At 34.3% G+C, this 21,990-nt stretch overlaps 2 protein-coding genes across 2 annotated transcripts; both read left to right on the top strand.

Annotated features, from left to right (window-relative positions):
• The first annotated feature begins 6,854 nt into the window (after nucleotides 1–6,854).
• LOC130796909 (DEAD-box ATP-dependent RNA helicase 32) lies at nucleotides 6,855–18,638 on the top strand. The gene is made up of 8 exons (XM_057659339.1): nucleotides 6,855–7,368; nucleotides 14,181–14,456; nucleotides 15,377–15,700; nucleotides 15,884–16,075; nucleotides 16,147–16,302; nucleotides 16,417–16,844; nucleotides 16,971–17,134; nucleotides 17,855–18,638. The coding sequence occupies exons 1-8, from the start codon at nucleotides 6,994–6,996 to the stop codon at nucleotides 18,187–18,189; spliced, it is 2,250 nt and encodes a 749-aa protein (XP_057515322.1). The 5' UTR covers nucleotides 6,855–6,993; the 3' UTR covers nucleotides 18,190–18,638.
• A 948-nt stretch (nucleotides 18,639–19,586) lies between these two features.
• Nucleotides 19,587–21,579, top strand: LOC130796912 (pentatricopeptide repeat-containing protein At5g56310). Its single transcript, XM_057659341.1, has one exon. It carries the CDS (start codon nucleotides 19,846–19,848, stop codon nucleotides 21,430–21,432), a length of 1,587 nt encoding a protein of 528 aa, XP_057515324.1. The 5' UTR covers nucleotides 19,587–19,845; the 3' UTR covers nucleotides 21,433–21,579.
• The last annotated feature ends 411 nt before the right edge of the window (nucleotides 21,580–21,990 follow it).

Genomic DNA, 21,990 nt, shown 5'->3' on the forward strand with positions numbered 1-21,990 from the left:
ATTATTATAAGTTTGTTGATTACTGACATGTACGTGTTTGTTCTTGCTGTTTGATCATGACTTTCTATGATGTTCCTGTTATGATACAATTAACTATGGTCATTATGTTGAGCAGCATGAGGATCATAGTTTGGCATAACAGGTATAGGAGCTTTTTTTGCATTGCATTGGGGAAAGAGTGGAGTACGATTATAGCAATTATTATACAATCAGCCTAATGTTTTGTAGCTCTTATATTACTTGTAAAGTTTTGGGTTGGATAATTCTTTTGTATAAAGCCATGTGACTCCTTGTATGGCTTGTAAATCTGCTACGTAGTTTATGGGTGTATGGTCGTAAGAATACTTTTCTTGTTGCTGTCAAAACTGAAGCGTTAACACTAGAACCATGATCCGTGTTGGAGTTGATGATTTGAGGAGCCGACGATGATTCATTTCGTCGTGACTTAATTTTGAAAGGCATTGAGGCCTTAGATTAATTTCGATGTGTTATTTTATTTACCTAGCTTCGTTACATACTCAATTTTTAGTAGACATGCTGCCGAAATTGCCACTCATATCTTCAAAGTTAATCTTTAATCTATATTTTATCCCATCTTTTACGACTTTGGTTTCGTTTAAAGGGTTAGAAATTCAAAGGTATTACATGAATGTTGAACAAAAATAAAGTGAGTTTGAGGAGAAATGGGAGGCAATCATGATAAAGTATAATGTTCTTGAGGATAAATGGTTTTGTAACTTGTTTAGTATACGAGACTAATAGATACCGGCATATTTTAGAGACATTACATTGGGAGGGATTTTAAGAACTACATCTAGATCAGAGAACATTAACAAGTTTTTTAAGAATTTCTCAAACTCGCACATAAGTTTCCTATACGCAGAACAGATGACATGTAAGATGAACTTTCAGAAGCACAATGGTTCAACAAGATTAATCTTAGGAGTGGGTATCGCCAAATCAGAATGAGAGAAGGAGATAACGGAAAATAGCTTTTAAAACCAAATATGGACTATATGAGTGGCTTGTGATGCCTTTTGGCTTAATGTTGTAAGATCGCGTACTCCCTAGGGGTTCTTATAGGCAAGTAACAATGAGCAAAGGGAGGAACAATGGAAGTGTTTGTGAAAGAGGAAATGTCGAATGAAAGAGCAATTGTTTTGTTGTTCTTTTTGTTGATATTTTCGAACAAACGTACAAGCAAAGGAAATGATAACGGCTAACTCAAAACTCACTATAAATGTAACACCCCTAAATTTCTCACCCCCTTGTACGAAACCAAAATCGTGAAGGACGGGAGGAAATTCGGGTGTTAGATAAAAGAAAAGGAAAAGAATTTAGATAAACGTTAAATATTAACTTTAAAAGGGTGAGTGGAAATTTCAGCAGCATCTCTTCTAAAAATCAAACATGTGGTAGAACAATTAGCACAATAAAAACACTAAACTAATCTAAGGCATTATTGCCTTTAAAATCTCACACCACGGCGGAATGATTTGTCGCCGGTTTCTCAAATCAACATGCCAAGCATAGATCGTGGTTCCAGTGTCGACGCTTGCGTTTTAAAATGACTTAGCTCCTTAAAACCATACAAAGTTATAAACTACGCAGCGGAAATACAAAAATACAAGGGAGGACACGAGGCCCCATAACAAAACATATACAACCAAAGTTTACAAAAAATAAACAAGAGCTACAAAATCGAAAGATAACGGTATGATATAGGTTATGCTTCGCCCTAATCACTCTCCCCCAATGTAAGGCAATGCAAAAGAAACTCCAATACCTACTATGCCTGTCTATGATCCTCCTGCTGCTCGACATTAGACCAAAGGCCAATGTGTCATAGTAAGACAATCATAGAAAGTCATCAACAATCAACATAAACACAAACATGTACACGTCAGTAACTAGCATCAAATATAATAAGGCCAACTACTAGATAACATTATATTATAAAACAACATAAGATGATTTCATAAGACACAAGCACAGTAGTTCCGTTATCGGCCACTTATACTTCTTAATCTCATTACGTTCTTTCCAACCCGAACCATGTGTTCTTGGGTAAAATGTAGGTATTCACACTCCTCTTCTCAAAACATAAACTCTTGTAAACCACGCATAGTATGAACTCAACCAAGGCGTTAATAGAATACCTAACACATGACCTTATAGAGCTTGTCTATCTTAAGGTAAGTGTGATCATAGTCTGTAATACCCTCCAAGTAACTTAACTTAGGCACACTTCTCACTAGCATAAACTATTCTATCAATGAGTAAACGTTCTATCAATGTGTAAGCTTTCTATCAATGAATGGACCTTATATCATTAAATAACTTTCGATCAATGAATAAACTTTCTATCACTGAATAACTTTCTATCAGTGGATCTTTTCTCTACTTCCTGGCATAGTGAGACGGCCAAGGGCGTTATCAGCCATCCGGCGCCCATGGCAAAGTATGAGCTCATGCCCCCTCCAACTGACCCTCTCGGGTCCTACCTTCAGGAAAAACTAACACACTGGGGTACTAAACCAGTGAAGAGGCCACCATATTGGGGTTTGTAAGGCCCGCATGGTAACACCTCGGTCAAGGGGCAATGTCGGCCATCCAGCGCCCAATGACAAAAGCATGCTCATACCCCCCTTACGATGGTCCCGTCGGATCTCACCTAGGGGGCTACTAAATCAATCGGACATAATCCAGTTGAGTCACGCCAGCTAATGATAATCTAATACTTTATCAAATGGAAATAACTCCCGCTTTTCACTATTAATGAGCGCGCTAGGATAGCAGAACGCCAAAACCCACCGAGCCACTCAACAAAATATGAAATTCACCTATAAAGGAGTCATTCTAACTCCAAGTAAGGCATAATCCAATTCTTAAATAAATAAGGGGGTGGTCCCTGCCTTCTACTAACACTCTCATTCTCTATAACTATTCTAAGTGCAAGGATTTCATAGTCGATAGGTCTTCGTAAAAAGTGTATTCACTAGTACCGTATAGTTTCGATACAATGCATATTATCACAATAAACAATAATGTCTTAAAGAAAATTGTGTATAAGGGTTCGTTACTGCGTGTACGTACCTGTAAGCGTCATTGCTCGACCAAAAGTTACAAATTCACCAAACTAAGGTTCTATTTTCCTCTTATGAACTGGAAACCTATACAAGTTAGGAACAAAACTAATAAATCCCCTTAACTACTTTGTCATACCAACTAAATACCAAAGTAACCATTATCACCTATTCAACATGAGTTTTTCGATTACTCTAGTACGTACACAACTTATTCAATACAAGTCAAAATCATTAACTCAACACAACATAAGTCTTTTCACCAATTAAAGGCAAAAGATATGTGAATTGTTCCTTTCCATCAACTAATTTTGAGTATATCGGTTCGCGTTACCAAAAAATAACTAATCGAAACTAAGCCTTACAATTTTAATATAACACTTATACAATAATAAGGCAAATTTTAGTGTTATCGAATCGCAATATCATCTGTTTCATTCTCCAAAGCTAGAAAGAATTATAATCAAAACACGACAAGTAACTTTAGCAACCATTGAAGATAAGGTGACATTATGCTCTTGGCTTACTAAAATTATGCATTGTGACGTCAATAACAAACTAATAAGAATACTTGTAATTTGCAACAATCAAACCACAACAATCAGTAACTATTATTCCCAATTTAACAACCAAAAAATCACTTCCATAGTCAACTAAAACTATCATCATTACTGATTATCAAAACAATAACCAAGTCTTAAAACAACTCATGTTATTCAATTAATCATAACACCACCAAAGTAGCATACAATGCACACACTATTAGTAATCTCATTTCTAAATCAAACCCTAATTATTTCATGCTAAAGGATAACACTATTCCTATTACCCATGATAAGATTAAACCAATTTAATACACAATCAACACACAGCCCATAATTTCTAATCACGCTTCAAACCCTAAATCATAAATATGTTCAATTCATCAATCAAACTCTTACCCACAAAAAAATCAATGAAAATAATACAAAAATCAATACTAAACTCATAAACTTGATAATAATTTCAATTAAAGACAAGAGAAAATCAATTAGGGAAGAGGATATGGCTTACTTAGGTGAACAAGAGAAAGGGGTGAAGAGAAGAGTGGTAAGTGTAGTGGTGGATGGAGTCACAGCTCAGGGCTAGTGCTGTCACAGCCGCTAGTTGCTAGCCACAGGGAGTGAAGCGGTTGCTAGTGGTGGAAGGCTGGACGGCTGTTCACTGTGGTGTGGCTGCCAGTTGGGAAAAAACGCAGCGTAGCTACTGTGGTGAGGGTCGAGATCCAAGGCCAAGAATTAGGGAATCTTGCAGAAGGTTTCGTGCAACTGCCTGGTAGTCACAAGGGGTGGCACAACAGCTAGCCTTGGCGGCACAGTAGAGGGAGAAGGGAAGGAAGAAGGGAAACAAAGAAGGAAGAAGGAAAGGGAAGGGAGGCATGTGAATTGAGTGAGAGAGGGAGTACTCACAACCTATACCCATCCTTTTATTTTATTTATACACTTATTTATTTATTTATTTACCTAGGTTTATCTTCTTGCGAGGCCCAACTAAGAAACTCACCTTTGTGCTCACACATTTTAATAAAATAATTATTTTTATTCGAACCTCTTTATTTAGAAATCGTAATTGTATTTTTAATATAAATATATGTTAATATTTAAATTCGTATATAAAAGAAATTTATTAAAACTACTTCTAAATTAAATTAACATAATTATAAAATCCCCAAAAGTTATTAAAATACTAATTAATGATGTTAAAAAATCTCAAGGTGTTACAATAAATCCATGCAGCAAAAAAGGAGGCTCTTAAGGCACAAGTGTATTTGCTAATTACACTAAGCATAAGAACTTTTGCAAACACGACTCTAATCGAAGAATCATACAAACAACAAGATTTGAAACAAAATGCTCCGGGTTTTCATTATCATAAATTCATCAACCTTAAAATGATTACAAGCTAAGGTATATATAGGCATAATAAAAACGCTAAAAATAACTTCTATAACTCCTAAGAAAACCGGAGGTAGAACCGGGCAAAAACTGGCTGATGGTTACCAACATGGCCGGTTGTAATCGCCTGTTTGTAACCACCACTGACACTTCCTCTATTGAAGAAAATAACTTCCCTATGATTTGTAAGTCCTTTAGTAACTCCCCTAACTTCCGCCCATGCTTTCCCATTACAAGTAACCATAAGTAACCATAAATAACTACTAGACACTAACTCTAACTTCTAGTAACTACCTCTACGATAAATAACTTCAACAAAAGATAACTACTTAACTAGCTTGGACTAAAATAAGACTATGATGATGACGGTTTAGCAAGTAATCTACACGCCTAGATGTTTGAAATTTGACCTTGAAATTTCGACCATTTTTGTGCATGATTAAAGCAATTAATTCCTCCTTGACATTGAGTTACTTTGGCGCTACAAATGGATCACATTTTGGACTGAATTTCTTTGTGTGTTTGCACAAATTTACTTGAGCTTTGACTTTATTTGCTTTCATGATCTTGTGCCTTCATACATGCCTAATGACTTCAAAGATACTTAAAATAAAATAAAGTTCAAAAGTTATCGACTTCAAACTAACAACTAAACATGTAACTTAAAACATAGAAAGTTCGACTCAAACATGAACAAACTTAAAGCTAGAAATGAAATTGAAAACTTGACTAAGACTACTAAAAAACTTGAACTAAGGATGATCTTTGAAAGGTGGATTAATGGATTGCTTGTAGTATGAGGGTGGTGCGCCAACTTTTAACAAGGGTACCCAACACATTTATGAGACTAATAAATAAAATTTAGGCTTTAGGGAAATTTTTAGTTGTTTATTTGGATGACATTCTGATCTATAGTAGCGGTCTAGAGGAACACTTGACACATCTGACACAAGTCTTAGAAACATTGAGAGCACAACAACTATATGGGAAATTAGAAAAGTGTTTCTTTTTGCATCAGAAAGTAGGTTTCTTAGGATTCATCATCAATAAAGAAGAGTTAAAGTAGATCCCAACAAGATTGAGGCCATCAAATATTGGTCTCTTCATACTAACACCACAAGCACATATCAGATCCTTTCATAAGTTAGCCTCATTTATAGGAGATTTATCCACAACTTTAGCACTATCATGACCCCTATCATTGAATGTACAAAAAAAGGGAGTTTTGTAGCTGATAAAGGCGTTCAAACTTCAAATATAAATAGAGGGAGAGATTAAAGAGATGTATCAGAGAGACTGAGGGAGGAAACTTCAGAGAATGTGGTGAGAGAGGCTCTTCTTTTTTCAAGGTTTTGGACTCTAGGTTTTAATATGATATTTTGATGAGGGAGGATAGGCGCGGGCATGTAAAGCGGTATATAGGGCTGAATTTTAAATTTCTATTCCTAAATGTCTATTGTTGTTTTGGTTTTTTGGTATGCTTGATTTTAAATACTCATCACCAACTCCAAACAAATCACCAAATTAAAAAACAACCGATTTTCTAAGAGACCATCTTTCTGAGAGACATCACTCAGGTCCAGTTTATTAAAGCTTAATACCTACTCTTACTCTACATTTTCCTTTATGAGTCAACGCAATCAGAGACGGTCTCACAAGAATTTGTGTTTAAAAAAACAATTAAAAAATTCTAATTAAAAAATAGTCTAGAAAATTTAAATTCAAAAAATAATCAAACCAAATTATTTGTTCCATTCGATTTAATATTTGGTTTTTTACCAAATTATTTAGACCCGTACTTTCAAGTTTCAATTTACCCCTTTTTTCTCAAATTATCAAACGCTAATTACCTATCGGCTCTATACCATCCACTATCCACCACTTCCACTTTCATCTCTTTCCCACGACCGCCAAAACTTCCTCAAAACCCTACTCTACCCAAAAGCATCCAACTTCTCTTCAAATAACCAAAAATGGGGAAACCCAAATCAAAACGCCGTCAACTAGGCAAAGAAAGACGGCAACAAGAAACAGAAGAAATCAAATTCCTTCAAAGTTGGATTGAATTTGGAAAACCCGCATCGGGTTCGAACCCATTATCACTCCCACCATTGCCTGGCGACTCTCCGCTGGGCAAATTGAGTGATGACACTTTCTCTAGATATAGTGGGTGTGATTTATTTAAGCAAATGCCTTTATCAAAGAAGACTAAAGATGGATTAAGAGATTCTAAGTTTACTAAAATGACTGACATTCAAAGAGCTTCTTTGCCTCATTCTCTTTGTGGGCGTGATATTCTTGGTGCCGCACAAACTGGGTCCGGAAAGACTTTGGCTTTTGTTATACCTGTAAGTTTTTTTGGCAATTTGGGTGCATTATTGTTTTATTTGTTGGTTGATTATGATGAATTGTTCTTTTTAGAGGTTTTTATGCTTAAGGGATGTTTTTATGCTTTCTAATTTGTAGTGGGTTTAGCTTAGAGTATAATGGTGGATACTAAATTGTTAGGGAAGTGTGTATTAGAACATTGTTTTGAAGGGGTTTTAAGAACAGGGCTATATGGGAAAGAGGGGAACCTCATTTCGCTTTGGTTGGAATTAGGCTTCGGGTGCGTTCTATACCTCACGTTTATTGCCTCAACTAGTCTGTCGTGATTAGACTTGTTATCAATAATTGCATAAATCTGACTCCCAAACTCAATCTATATGGAAGTCATTTAATGGCATTGGGAGAATGGAATGCATGTATTTCGGGTTGCAACATATTAGTTCATTTTACTTGTGAAATTTTTATTTTATGAAGTTCAGAATATTTCATCCGATTGAGGTAAACTAGCAATTTAGTTTCTTACTCTAGAAGTGGAAACGTCTTCCCTACATGAAAGGAAATGAGGAACTGTTTATTTAAAACTGAATAAAGCCACGTAGAATTGCTGTGTGTTTTTATGAGAATGATGGAGAGTCAGGAGAGTGGTTTAAAGACAGAAGGCGGAGAATGCTTTTAATGAAGTGATGAAACAACAGTAATATAAGCAAATCTAATAGAGAAATCCAAATCTCTCAAAACAGTTAACGGAAAATGGAATGATTTTTTAATATGAGGAGAAAGAGGAGATTTATAGGTATAACTCATTACAAAAAAAATTCACAATCATAGTCCACACATTCATTGATAGATAAAATCAAAACACTTAAGCACATTCGTAATGATAATCAATTCATCCCAAAGTTAAAAAGTACACACAACTAGTAAATTAGTAAATATAACTTGTAAATAGAAGTGAAGTTTCAAATCAAGAAACCCTAAATTTTTGGGATCACAAATCATACCTAAAGCTGGAGATAATTAAAGAAGGTAGTGGTCTGGTTGAGTTTGCGGCGATGGTGAGTAGACAACAGCGAGGTAGCTGGAAGGTCAACAATCGACATTTATATGCAGTAGCCTTGAAGCCAGTTCAAGCAACCACCCACCCTCAAGGACCATTCTTTATCAGTCCAACAAATCAGCGTCTCAACGAGGAAGGGCGGTGACTTGAGACCGAAATCCCGATCAAACGACAATTGGTGGCTTTGACTTCACTGCAGCAGCAACCAGAAGTGGCCTTGCGATTTAGGGATTTTTGAACTAGGTTTTAGGCATTTATGGATTTGCGAACTAGCGAACAACGAAGTCTAGGGGCGTGCTTTTTTCGATCTTCTTCGAGAAATAAAGTTTTTACTCTCACTTGATTTCTTGGAAAGGAAGTCCTTTTCCGAGAAAGCACCATCACGAGTAACAAACATTTTGTTCTCACTTTGGTTCTAGCAATAGTATTCCTTGGTCTCTAGGATAATCTACAAAAGACACTTATTATTTTGGGGTTTGGTTGATCGGGTTGTAAACGTTTTATATGAACTTCTCCACCCCAAATCTTTAGAAAAGATAGTGAAGGAACTCGTCGTGTCCATCTCATATGATGTCTTTTCTACCGCTTTAGACGAAACGTGTAAAAGCTATTTTTTCAAATGAAAAACTCCTAAAGGAAATATGTAACTTAGTAAGAGACATCATGGATTGAACGATATCTAATAGGGTTTTATTCATCTTTGACCATTCATTTGTGGTGTGATGTGGAGGAGTCCATTGTGACACAATGCCACAACTTTTCAAATGATCATAAAAGTCTTGGTTCAAATACTCACCACCACAATCTGGGATTTTCATACCAAGTTGGTTTTCTACCTATTTTGAATTTTTTTTGAATTTTTTAGAAGATTCCGACTTTTGCCTCATGAGATGAACGAATCTATATCGATCAAATCATTGGTAAAGGTAATGAAGGAATAATAACCTCCTCTAGACTTAGTGCTCATTGAACCACGTACATGCATTTGTATGTATGAGTCCTAACTCCTAATAGATCCACGCCTTTTCACTTTGCCATGTGAAGGGTGGTTTTGTTATTATATCCTTTGAAGTTATTAGATTTGAGAAGTCCATCTTAGTGGAGTTTTTCTATGAGTTAGAGCTAATGTGACCTAAACGACAATACTATAGGAAAGTGGGATTCTTGGTTATTTGACTTGTGTCTTTTGCTTTCTGTGTTGTAAATATACTTGTCTAAATCTAAGACATATGATTGATTGGACATTTTCCCACATACATTTCACATTCCATTCTTAAAGATTAAACAATCGCCTTTGCTATTAGTAAAATAAAAACCTTCTCAATCAAAAGCTAGTATTGAGATTTTATTCCTTGTAATGCTTGACTTATAATGACGTTCATTCAGTATGATAGAAAGATCGAAGGTCCCAACTTTAAGAGCTACTACTTTAGCTTAAAGTATACCTTTGCCCTTTTCTAACTTTCTACTACATAATTTTTCCTTGCACATTTATAATGTTAGTACCACATGTGGTATCAAATACTTATGAAGTAGAAGATATTGCCAAATTAACTTCTTTAACATATGTACTTGAAGTAGAAACTTATTGGTTCTTGGCTTTAGGGTACATTAGCACTTGTGATTCCAATGCACAATCTCATTGCAGTGAGAACACCTTTGCTCATATCAAAAGATAAGAGCTTGGAAAAATCTTCACCTTTCCTTTGCTCATATCAAAAGATAAGAGCTTGGAAGACTCATCTTCAAGTGAGGTGTTAAGTTTCATTCTCGTCCCCCGAACCTAAGATCAATTTTTAGGTTTCCTTCCCCAACAAGGGAATTCCTTCCATTTATTTTTACCCTTCTCCAGCTTTAATTGAAAATTAATGCGTTGTTTGATTTGTTAGACAATCTACAAGAGAAGAAATGTATAGTTTTGTTTACAATTAAGGTGAAGAATCAAAATTAAATTTTAACTCCACATGTTTTATTACATTCGTGAAATAATAATATCAAGATTTTATTGATTAAAACAACAAATGAATGGCTTACTTAATACCGCTAAAATCACTAGGTAAATGATCCCATCACTAATCATAACTCCTTACTATTCCCGGTTGGCATCGTCAATAATACCTCTTTGCTAAATCACTAGGTAAATGATCCCATCACTAATCATAACTCCTTACTATTCCCGGTTGGCATCGTCAATAATACCTCTTTGCTACTAAGCGCTAAATCCTTTAGATAGCATTTGGGAATCAAGAATTCATTTGAAAACATGAATTATGAGTTTTAAATTCAAATTCAATGTTTGGAAAACCTTAGAAATTTCAATTTTATATTTACAAATCCTAAAGTATGTTTGGAATTATTAGTATTCTTAATTTCTAAATTTCAAATTTTAATATTATTTGACATAATAAGAAATTGTAATTCCAAAATTCAATACTAGTTTTAGATCAAACATAATTAAAATTTTTGTTTTGGTAAATTTAGTGTCAACTACTGAATTCAAATAATTCAAATTATTTATAAAAAATGAAAATCTAATTTAAAAAGTACTATTTAATAGTTTAGACATACTAAAACCCAATCTAATTTCTCATTTTCAAGTACTCTCTTTAACATATTAAGCTTCTTTGTGTCCTTCAAAAATCGCTTGGTTGCATTGAAGACTTCATGTCGTTCTAGTTCAACAACCTTTGCGACAATATCATACACCTTTTTGGAATCGAGCATTAGTAGAGGGTTGATTGATCATAGATATTTTTCAAAAGAATCCGTGAATCTAGAGATGACATCGACAATACAATCTTTCTTATCCTCTTTTTAGATGCTAAAGATTTTGTGCAAGATGCACTGCAAACTTCATTTTCCTTCTCCATAGCTGTAGCTGATTTGTCTTGTTGCGCAGCTTCTTGTCCCATAGCTCAATTTATGGAAAATAATGTATATATTTCTTCTATAAGTAGAAGCTACATGATTGATGTATATAAACAAATTATCAAGTAAATATGTTAGATAATTTTCTTTTAAAGATTAAAAATACAAGCAATTGATACATTGATGCGATTATACCTTAAAATAGACACTCTAATCTACGAGGTTTTCAATAGGAATAACAAGCATTTTTTTATCTTTATTCTACTTACACAAAATTTAAATGGCGTGAAGATAAGAAAATACTTGTTATCCCTATTGAAGACCTCATAGATTACAGTGTCTATTTTAAGGTATAGTTGCGTTAAAGTATCTATTGCTTATTTTTTTTGATCTATAAATGAAAAATATTTACTATATTTTTAGGGTAATTTATTTACATAGGTCAATCTTATAGCTTCTACTCATAGAAATAAAGCACATGCTAAAAATTGAGATGAAATATGTACATTATTTTCCATGGATCGACCCATGGGACAAGAGACTGAGCAACAAGAATAATCAATTGCAACTATGGAGAAGGAAAGTAAAGTTTGCAGTGCATCTGAGACAAAATCTTTGTATTTAACAAGAGGATGTAGAAAGATTGTATTATCAATGTCATCTCTAGATTTACGAATTCTTTTGAAAAATATCTACAATCAAGTAACCTTCCACTAAGCCCGATTCCAAAGAGGTGTATGATATAGTCTTAAAGGTTCCCTGACTAGAACAACATAAAGTTTTGAAGGTAACAAAGCGATTTTTGAAGTACACACAGAAGTTTGATATGTTAAAGCGACTACATGAAAATCAGAAAGTGTCAGTATGTCTTTACTATTAATTAATACTTTTTAAATTTTATTTTCGTTCTATATAGATGATTGGATGTATTTGAATTTAGTATTAGAGACTTAATTCTACAAACAAACTTTTTCATTACTATGGTTGATCTAATGTTAATATTGAATTTTGGAGTCCAAACTTTAGGATTTGTAAATATGGAATTGAAATTTCTAACACTGAATTTGTATTTTAAATTTATAATTTAGAAATTCAAAATTGAATTTTATGTTTTAAAATCAATTCTTGATTCTCAAACGTTACCTTATAGTAATTCCTTCTATAAGTGTTAAATTGCCATGTTATATAGGAAAAACACAAAAAGGAGATCAGAATACTATGTCCTATATGACTTTGTATACCAGAACGTTGAACTCGCAACACAATCTCAACAAGGGCAGAATTTGATGGGGCACAAACAAGCACACGAACAAAATGTTTTGGTTTAGAAATAAACACTATTGGTTTTTGCACCATGTAAACAATTTTGAAGACACACCTCGAAACTATCTTCGTAGCAGTAGAGTAATAAATAATACTACCTATTGGAAGATAATTATCATTACCATTAGCCGACATGTTTGTGTCTCGTGGATTTACCTTAGTCATCCATGGAGAAGCTAGTCACCAATGATAAAGCCTAAAATCACATAAGGTAGTGTAGGACAACATAGAATTCATTTGAAAATAAGAAATTTGATTTTCGTATTCAAATTTAAGAATTGTAAATGCCACTTAAATACTTGGAATTTTCAAGTTTTGATACTTGGCCCATTTTACATTGTTATTGGAATACTATGGAATTGACCGAATTCCTCATTTCTAAATTCAACATTTGCCAAATATAGTATTTGGGTCGATTCAAAATTTGGAAATGAATTCCAAGTTGCAAAACATCCCCTTAAGTTACTTAGCCGTTTCTCTGTTTCTTCTTCATCTTCTCGTCTTTAGTTTCTACTATGTTCTTTCATCTGTTTTTTGTTTCTTGTTTCTAGTTTTAAAAGATCACGAGCTTCATATTTTTTAGAGCTGCTGTAAATATATGTAAAATTTGGACGATATAGTTACGGCCTAGGAGATATAATAATTAAGTGGGTGCATTATGATTAAGAAAAGTCATCTTGAAAAATAATACAGTGTAAGAAGGAGCAAGATGGAATGGATGTCTCATCAAATATACAATTTGACAAAGTGTCTTTTATTCGGAAGTTTGATTTATAAGATCATTTAGAGTGGGACCATAGTGTAGTTCTCAATTATGAACGCCTTAATTTATACCAGATACCATTTGTGTTGCTTTGACTCTCCCACTACTATATCATGCTATTGTCAAACATGTAGGACACAATTCGTCTAACAACCTACGTTATATATTTAACTTTTTTTAGTCTAATCATATTCGTCACAACCTACGTTATTCTTTAGCAAGCAACATCTGTAAATTAAATGTACAATTATATTTTTATATTAGTCCTACACGTATTTAAGATGTATTGTTAGATTGATCCTCGTACACAATTCTTCAAATACTATATGTAAATTTTGGACACTATAGTTAGGGCCTAGGAGATATAATAATTAAGTGCGCACATTATGATTGAGAAAAGTCATCTTGAAAAATAATAGTGTAAGAAGGAACAAGATGGAATGGATGTCTGAACTTAAGAGTGTATCTCATCAAATATACAATTTGACAAAGTGTCTTTTATTCGTAAGTTAGATTTATTAGATCGTTTAGAGTGGGACCTTAGCATAGTTCTCAATTATGAAAGCCTTAATTTATACCAGATACCATTTGTGTTGTTTTGACTCTCCCACTACTATATCATGCTACTGTCAAACATGCTGAACGCATTGATTGAATAAAGATATTTCACATGGTTGACATATTCTAGGATACATGGAAATGCTTCCATTATCTTGGATACTTGTGATTGATCCAATACTTTTCAGCAGGTCGAAGTAACATACATAGACTACAATTATGATTCTTGGTCGATTGTTAAAAGTAAAATTTTTGTTTGGCAGGTGTTGGAGAAGCTATACAAAGAAAGATGGAGTCCAGAGGATGGTGTGGGCTGCATCATTATATCTCCTACAAGGGAATTGGCAAGTCAACTTTTTGGTGTTCTGAACTCAGTTGGGAGGCACCATGGATTCAGTGCTGGTTTGCTTATTGGTGGTCGTAAAGGTGTTGATACAGAGAAGGAACGTGTGAATGAGTTGAATATTTTAGTTTGTACTCCTGGGAGGCTTCTTCAGCATATGGATGAGACACCAAATTTTGAGTGTTCTCAGCTTCAGGTCGACATGATATTCTCACTTCTCATTTAGTTTAGTCATTCAGGTTTTTGTCTAATTAGCTCAATCCTCTTAATTCGGTTATTAATTTAGGACTTAGGTGGTCAGTGTTTGGCAAAAGTTCTGTCAGTACAATACTTTGTCTAAATTAATTAGATTTCCAATTTCTAATAAACTGATATTGACCCTTGTTCTTTTAGAATAGGATATTTCTTTTACATCCTGTCTTACTCGTATTTTACTAATATCCATAATATTTTTCTATTCATTGTTATTAGTGTGAGGTTTTGATTTATGAAATCAATAAGGAGAAGTGGTATATGAAGCTACTTAAGTACTACGAGTGTTAAAGAATTTTTCTATTGCTAATGTTTGATGGTGGACGCGTCTTATCGTCTTCTATCTTGAAGCTTGCTTCTGTTCTGTTTGAGTTTGAATGTGGATGTTCTGAAACTTTTTTGATAATACTTAATTGTTTAGTAATGTCCAATCTCGATGAAGGCTAATATATATCGTTCGTTGGTGTCGGATTATAATAGACTATAGTAAAGTGGCTCGTTTAACTATGTGAAGTTGCATATATTGTTTTCTATCACAAGTAAATCAAAAATGGCCTATTTGTTTTTAAAAGGATAAGGTTTTACATTCCACCCCTCCCAAAACCTCGCATAGGTAGTAGCTTAGCCTCGGAGTATGACATTGGGCTCTTGTAATGTACTTAATTATACTCATAAGTAGTGCTTGAACCTTCCGTTTTTAGGGGTCTACAGTTTCATGCTTATAATTTTAGTTTTGTTGAAGACCTTCATTAAACTTCATGGGTATAAAGCATTTGGTGGCATTGCATAAGTCTATATTTCAGTTCACTTTTGCTATATATATGTGGTGGTTATTTGAGGGTTTATATTTCTGCCAGGAAACAGATTTTAGTTCTTGATGAGGCAGATCGGATACTTGATACTGGTTTCAAAAAAGATATGAATGCAATCATATCTCAGCTACCTAAGAAAAGACAAACCTTACTCTTTTCTGCGACACAAACAAAATCAGTTCAGGACCTAGCAAGGCTCAGCTTGAAAGACCCAGAGTATCTCAGTGTTCATGAGGAAGCCACTACTGCTACTCCTAAACACTTGCAGCAGACTGCTACTGTGGTCCCTCTACATCTGAAGCTAGATTTTTTATGGAGTTTCATAAAAGCACATTTAAACTCAAGAATTCTAGTGTTCCTTACTAGTCGCAAACAGGTAATTGTTGTGGATCATCATTTGTACTGTTCCTTCTTTTTTCTGAGACTTGTATGGTCTTTTATTTATTTATTTCTGAGACATGATGAACTAAGGGATAGTTGATATATTCTTGATATTTTTATCCTTTGCATGTCACATTACTTGGATTATACTCCCTCACGGTTAACCTTGTGTATTTAGGTCAAGTTTGTTTTTGAGGCCTTCAAGAAACTGCGTCCAGGTATTCCCTTGAAGTGTTTACATGGGAAAATGAATCAGGAAAGAAGACTAGGAACGTATTCCCAGTTTAGTGAAAAACGTGCTGTTTTATTTTCAACCGATGTGAGTTCAAGAGGTCTCGATTTTGACAAATCAGTTGACTGGGTCGTTCAGGTGAGCTTTGGTTTCATAATCTGTTTTATGTTTAATTAGTTGTTGCCCAACTTAATCAGTTTACTGCACAGATGGATTGTCCGTCAGATGTTGCTACTTACATACATAGAGTTGGTCGCACTGCTCGATATAATGCTGGTGGGAGAGCTGTATTATTTGTGGAGCCATCAGAAATAAAAATGATTGACAAACTAAAAGAAGCAAAAATTCCTATAATTGCAAAATTGGTAATCTTTTATTGAATGGTTGTTCATGTCTCTTTGTGTGCATACTTTGATACTGGAGGTTCCGATTCTATGTTTTATTGCCTAAACTTTGACCCCCACATTTCAAACTTGTAGGCAAATAAAGAGAGATTGCAGCCTGTCTCTTCTCTGCTAGCAGCTTTATTAGTGAAGTATCCTGACATGCAAAATTTGGCTCAAAGAGCATTCATCACATATCTGAAGTCTGTCTGCAAAGAAAAGGATAAAGAAGTTTTTGATGTGATGAAACTTGGCATTGATGATTTCTCAGCATCACTGGGTTTACCATTGACGCCAAAAATCCGTTTCCTGAATCAGAAAAATGTAGGGAAAACTCTATCAAAACCAGGTTCAACTGTGGCTTTAGACAAGTCTGCTACAGAAAATTTGCTGGAACCCCTGGACATAAGACATAGCGAAGCTGATGAAGAAGAATCTGATGAAGATGAGTCGGATAACGATCTTTTAAAGGAAGAGAGTTTGTCTAAATTGAAGCCAGCAATAACTGAAATTGAATCTGTTGTGTATGTTGAATTATCTTTTTGCCCTTTTCGAAGTAGTTCTATCCTAAGATGTACCTTTATACATGGATTTTTAAAATCGTTTTTTGGGTACTATCAGTTAGCTTTCCTGGTCCTTTGTTGATGCAGGCCGGCTACCAGAGTTTTAAAGAAAAAGAAGCTGAAAATTAATATTCACAGACCAGTAGGCACAAGGGTTGTCTTTGACGAAGAGGGCAAAGCTCTTCCGCCTCTTGCCACTATAGCTGATACAAATGGAATAAATAACACATCTGCTGTTGACATAGATAAAGGTATGTGATATACTTTTGGTTGATCCGAATTCAATATGGATTTTTTTATATAGTAGTTTGATCCAATTTTGCTGTTACTAAAATCAACACTTTCTTTCTCATGATAAACTATCTTTTATACTTGTTTTCTTGTTCCCCGTTGATTTTTAATTGCTTATAGACCTCTTTTAGTTATCAACTCCTTGTCATTATGATAGATGATCAAAGTATTCTTTTGCCAAAGACTTCCCAGGTAAACCAATAACGAGTGAACATCTACTTTATTAAGGAGAGAAAAAGGTTGTTGGGGGACGGGGGCTTAACACAAAGGAACAAGTATTTTCATAATTTATTTGTTGTTCCATCTATCATGCTCTTTTATTCTTCTTTTTTCTATTTTTATCAATATTTTTCAAGACGTTGCTTCTGGATAAAACAAGTTGAATCCGCTTTTGCATGAAGATAGGACAGTGAAGAAGTTAAAGAGGAATAAATTGGTGTATAGTATTAGAGAAAGTGGTTGGGAACACCTCAAAAAAAGAGAATGCTAACTTCTTTGAGGTAGATGTTAAAAATAGCAGATCATAACTTGATTTATTTAAGGAAGGGGCCGCGCACTCCTCTACTGAGGCTTTTATACTAGTAGATGATTAAGTGAGATAAAAGCTTATTGTTGACAAGGCTAGAGTTGCGTGCTTTATTATTTGTTTGCAATGATAGCTTTGTTGACTTACGTTTCAGTGCAAGAACGATATCAGAAGGTGAGGGACTTATTGAAACAAGAGGATAAAGTGGACAAGATCCATGCACGTATGCTCCGCAAAGAGAAAAGATTGAAGCAAAAATTGAAGTGGAAGAGAGAGAGGTCGGAAGAAGACGATGAAGACGTCACTGAGTCAGATGAAGAGGCCACTGCAGACCGACCAAGCAAAAAATCAAAAATTTATTTTGATAATGACAGTGATGATGACGTGGAGACAAAAGACAAGAAAATAATGGATATCAACACTAGTAAGATCTCTTTGGCAGAACAAGAAGAACTGGCTCTCAAGTTGCTTGGCTCAATGCACTCCTAAGTTTCTACATGTTCGTTACACAATCATCAGTTGTTATGGAGGTCGTTTCGAGGATTTGTGCTGTGGTTTGATATCATTTCTTGTGCCTGGCAGTGGCACGCATCCACCATCTTGGATAAAATTTCGACAAAGAAATTTTTTTATGAAAAATGATAGAGTTTTCATTTAATTCTTATATGGATACAAGTAGATAGATGGGTTATATTGTTCTGTTTAGTGTTTCTACCCCATTTTTGGTAGATTATGCTGTAAATGCAATTTTGAGTTGCGACAAAGGATGTTTTGGAATTGTGTTTGCAGGATGTGTTCTCATTAGGCTTTCATGTAGTATTTTAGCACTTATTAATTAAGATTTGTTGGGGCTGTATTTTCTTCACTATATTTGAGATATTTCATTTTTGTAAAATGACCATATTTTATTATATCAATTGTTTCTCTAAATATATCCACATATTTTAATCTTTTGTCTTATTATTCCCTTCAAAACTAAAACTAAAACTTAACAACCAATGTTAATGCAAATCTTGTCAAAAATGAGAGAATTTGATTTAATTTGAAATCATCTATTTGAAGCCTAGTTTGAAACTCACGCTCCCTTCCCCAATGTTGTAGATTAATTGGAAGCATATGGTTTGCAACTACATATTACATAAGATAAATGATAATAATTTGTTTAAATCAGATAATAAATAAATATGAGTATTAGTCTAACTATAAAACATTTCATTTGACTTGTAGTTGAGCTTATTAATGAACTTATTTTTGGCCCATAACATGATCCCTTATTTTACGTGCTTGTGCTATTTCACGAGCTACTATTTAGTAAACTTCAGCACAAAATAACATGTCTCATTACTGTTAATACCTTAAGCGGTGTATCATGACGTGATGTCTCAATGATGTATCTAGTTAACAATATTTGTATTATGAATGTTAAACTAGATTTAGATAATTATTACTAAACTATAGATTTTAGTGTTAAAATAATCAATCTTATATTATTAAACTAAAAGAATTCATCTAAAATTCAAATCTAATTCTTGCCTTTTAATTAGTTGATTGGATTTAGTTAACATTCGATTATGGGTCTCTTTTAATGGGTGTGCTTCAATTGATTTGTTAAAGTCGAATTTGGTTATGAGTCCTATTCATTCAAAAACATTTTTAAGTAATGTTTAGTAACGTAAAATTTATATGAAAGTAGAGAATTTGATTTTGATATTCAAATTTAAGAATTGTAAATAACATCTATATAATTTTCGTACTAGCTATTTTACATTGACATTGAAATTCTTTGAAATTGACTTAATTTTATATTTTTTGAATTCTAAGTATGTCAAAAATTATATTTAAACCAATTCAATGTCCGGAAATGAATTGCAAGTTATCAACATACCATTAGTGCATTTCGAATTCAATTGATTTACAAATGGATTCAGGATTCAATTTTAATTGACTGTTGTTTAGTTGAACTATGAGTACTTCAAAAACACATCCAAATTCAAACCTGAATTGAAGGTAAGTCAACTCATGGGCTTATTTGGCTGACTTGTTCTGTTGTTCATATCATAACTCCTATTACAGCAAAAGAAGAATGACACAAAATGTGAAGAGTACAAAACCTATTAATGACGCAAAAACAATGATCCAAATTGGATGATGCGTGGGAGCTTAATTTCCAAGCTCAAATATTGCTCTTCATTAAAACACATACACCAACTCCATGGATTCCTTCTTTCTACTGGACTTTACGATGACAGCTTCCTCCTTTCCTCCTTCATCGAAGCCTGCTCAAGGTTCAATGTTTCCCATTATGGCTACTCTGTTTTCAAGCAAAAATTTCTGCCCACTATCTTTCTTTGCAATACCATGATCAAAGCTTTATCTTCAAACCATAGTTCTTCTCAAGAAGCAATCTTTCTCTTCAACAATATTCGGGTTGTTGGTCTTTTCCCAGATTCTTACTCCTTCCCATTTGTTCTCAAAGCTGTGGGCCGAGTTTCGGATTTTAATGCAGGGAAAAAGATTCATGGGCAGATTATTAAATGTGGGTTTGAATGGAATATTCATGTTACAATTGCCATTGTTCAGATGTATTCATCTTGTGTTGGCGTGGAAGATGCACGCAAGGTGTTCGATAAAATGTCTACCTCAAATGATGTTGCATTGTGGAATGCGATGATTTCTGGGTATGCAGGTGCTGGTGATATGGATAATGCGCAGAAATTGTTTGATAGTATGACAGATAGAAATGTTATCTCGTGGACTACTATGATTACTGCTTATGTTCATGTGAATCAACCTAAGGAAGCAATTAAGATTTTTCAAGGAATACGAGGAATTGAGGTTGATGAGGTTGCTGTATTGGCTGCTCTGTCAGCTTGTGCTGATTTAGGGGCACTTGAGTTAGGTGAGGGTATCCATGACTATATTAACAAGCGTGGGCTGCGTATAACCATACCCCTTAATAACGCTCTTGTTGATATGTATGTGAAATCGGGAGATGTAGAGAAGGCTTTGCAAGTTTTCGAGAGTATGCAGTGCAAGAACGTGGTATCTTGGACAACAATAATAGTGGGGTTGGCCTATCATGGTCTCGGAAAAGAAGCATTAGAGATGTTTTGTCGTATGGAAAGTGCAGGAAGTAGGCCAAATGACGTAACTTTTATCGGAATTTTGTCTGCTTGTAGCCATGTTGGGTTTGTTGAATTAGGGAGCTTCTATTTCAATTTCATGTTCTCTAAGTATGGGATCTTACCAAAGATACAACACTATGGATGTATGGTAGATTTGCTAGGTCGCACTGGCCATGTCAAAGAAGCAGTGGATCTAGTTAAGAGGATGCCCTTTAATACTAATGCAGCTATATGGGGATCGATTCTAGCAGCTGCTAGGATGCATCAAGATCCTTCAATTGCTGCAGACGCTTTGGTGCATCTTTCAATATTGGAACCTGATAATAGTGGGAATTATGCTCTTGTTTCGAACACGTACGCTGCAGCTGGATGTTGGAGTGAAGCTAGGTTGGTGAGAAAGACAATGAGAAGCTCAGGTTTGAACAAGTTTACTGGTGAAAGCTCGATTGAGTTGAACGATTGCATTCGTAGCTTTGCTGCTGGTGCAGTATCGTATCCTGAGGCGAAGGAGATTCTTGATATCCTCTGGGAGATTAATCAGCAATGCTTACTTGACGTTTGTAATCAAAATATAGAGGAACAATTGTTGATGGAGGAATGTATGTGAACTGTAAATTTAATTCGTTGGAGATGGATAATTAATTAGTCCCACCCTATGTGAAATGTTTTTTGTGCATCAATTTTGATGGCCTTTGTTAGATAGCCATGTCTAAATGTTTACAATATTTAATTTTTTTATTGCTTGTAAGTTGTATAATCTTTTGCCCCTCTTAATGTTTGTTACAATAATATTCTACAAAACAAAAAAGCTATAAGAACAACAACTCTAGTATAAGATTGTCTCACTATGAAACAAGCTAATATAATTAGCCCATTTATCTAATTGATCACTTTTAGATTGTAAGTAATCTCTTTAAAGTTATAAGTGATCACTCTAAGACTATGAAAAGTGACCACTTTAAAACAATAAATAATTATTTTAAAGTTATAAGTGATCACTTTAAGATAATAATTATATATTAAGTCAATCCCATAAAAATAATCTCAGCTTTGAGACATTAACTATTTATTTTCTAGTTTTCATAACCCAATCTTTGATAGGACTTGAGCTTCAGATGTGTCATTCAAGACATCACCTCAAGTAGGTTTATGTGTGTTGCATGTC

Source organism: Amaranthus tricolor, chromosome 12, assembly GCF_026212465.1.
Source record: "Amaranthus tricolor cultivar Red isolate AtriRed21 chromosome 12, ASM2621246v1, whole genome shotgun sequence".
NCBI classification, from domain to species: Eukaryota; Viridiplantae; Streptophyta; class Magnoliopsida; order Caryophyllales; family Amaranthaceae; genus Amaranthus; species Amaranthus tricolor.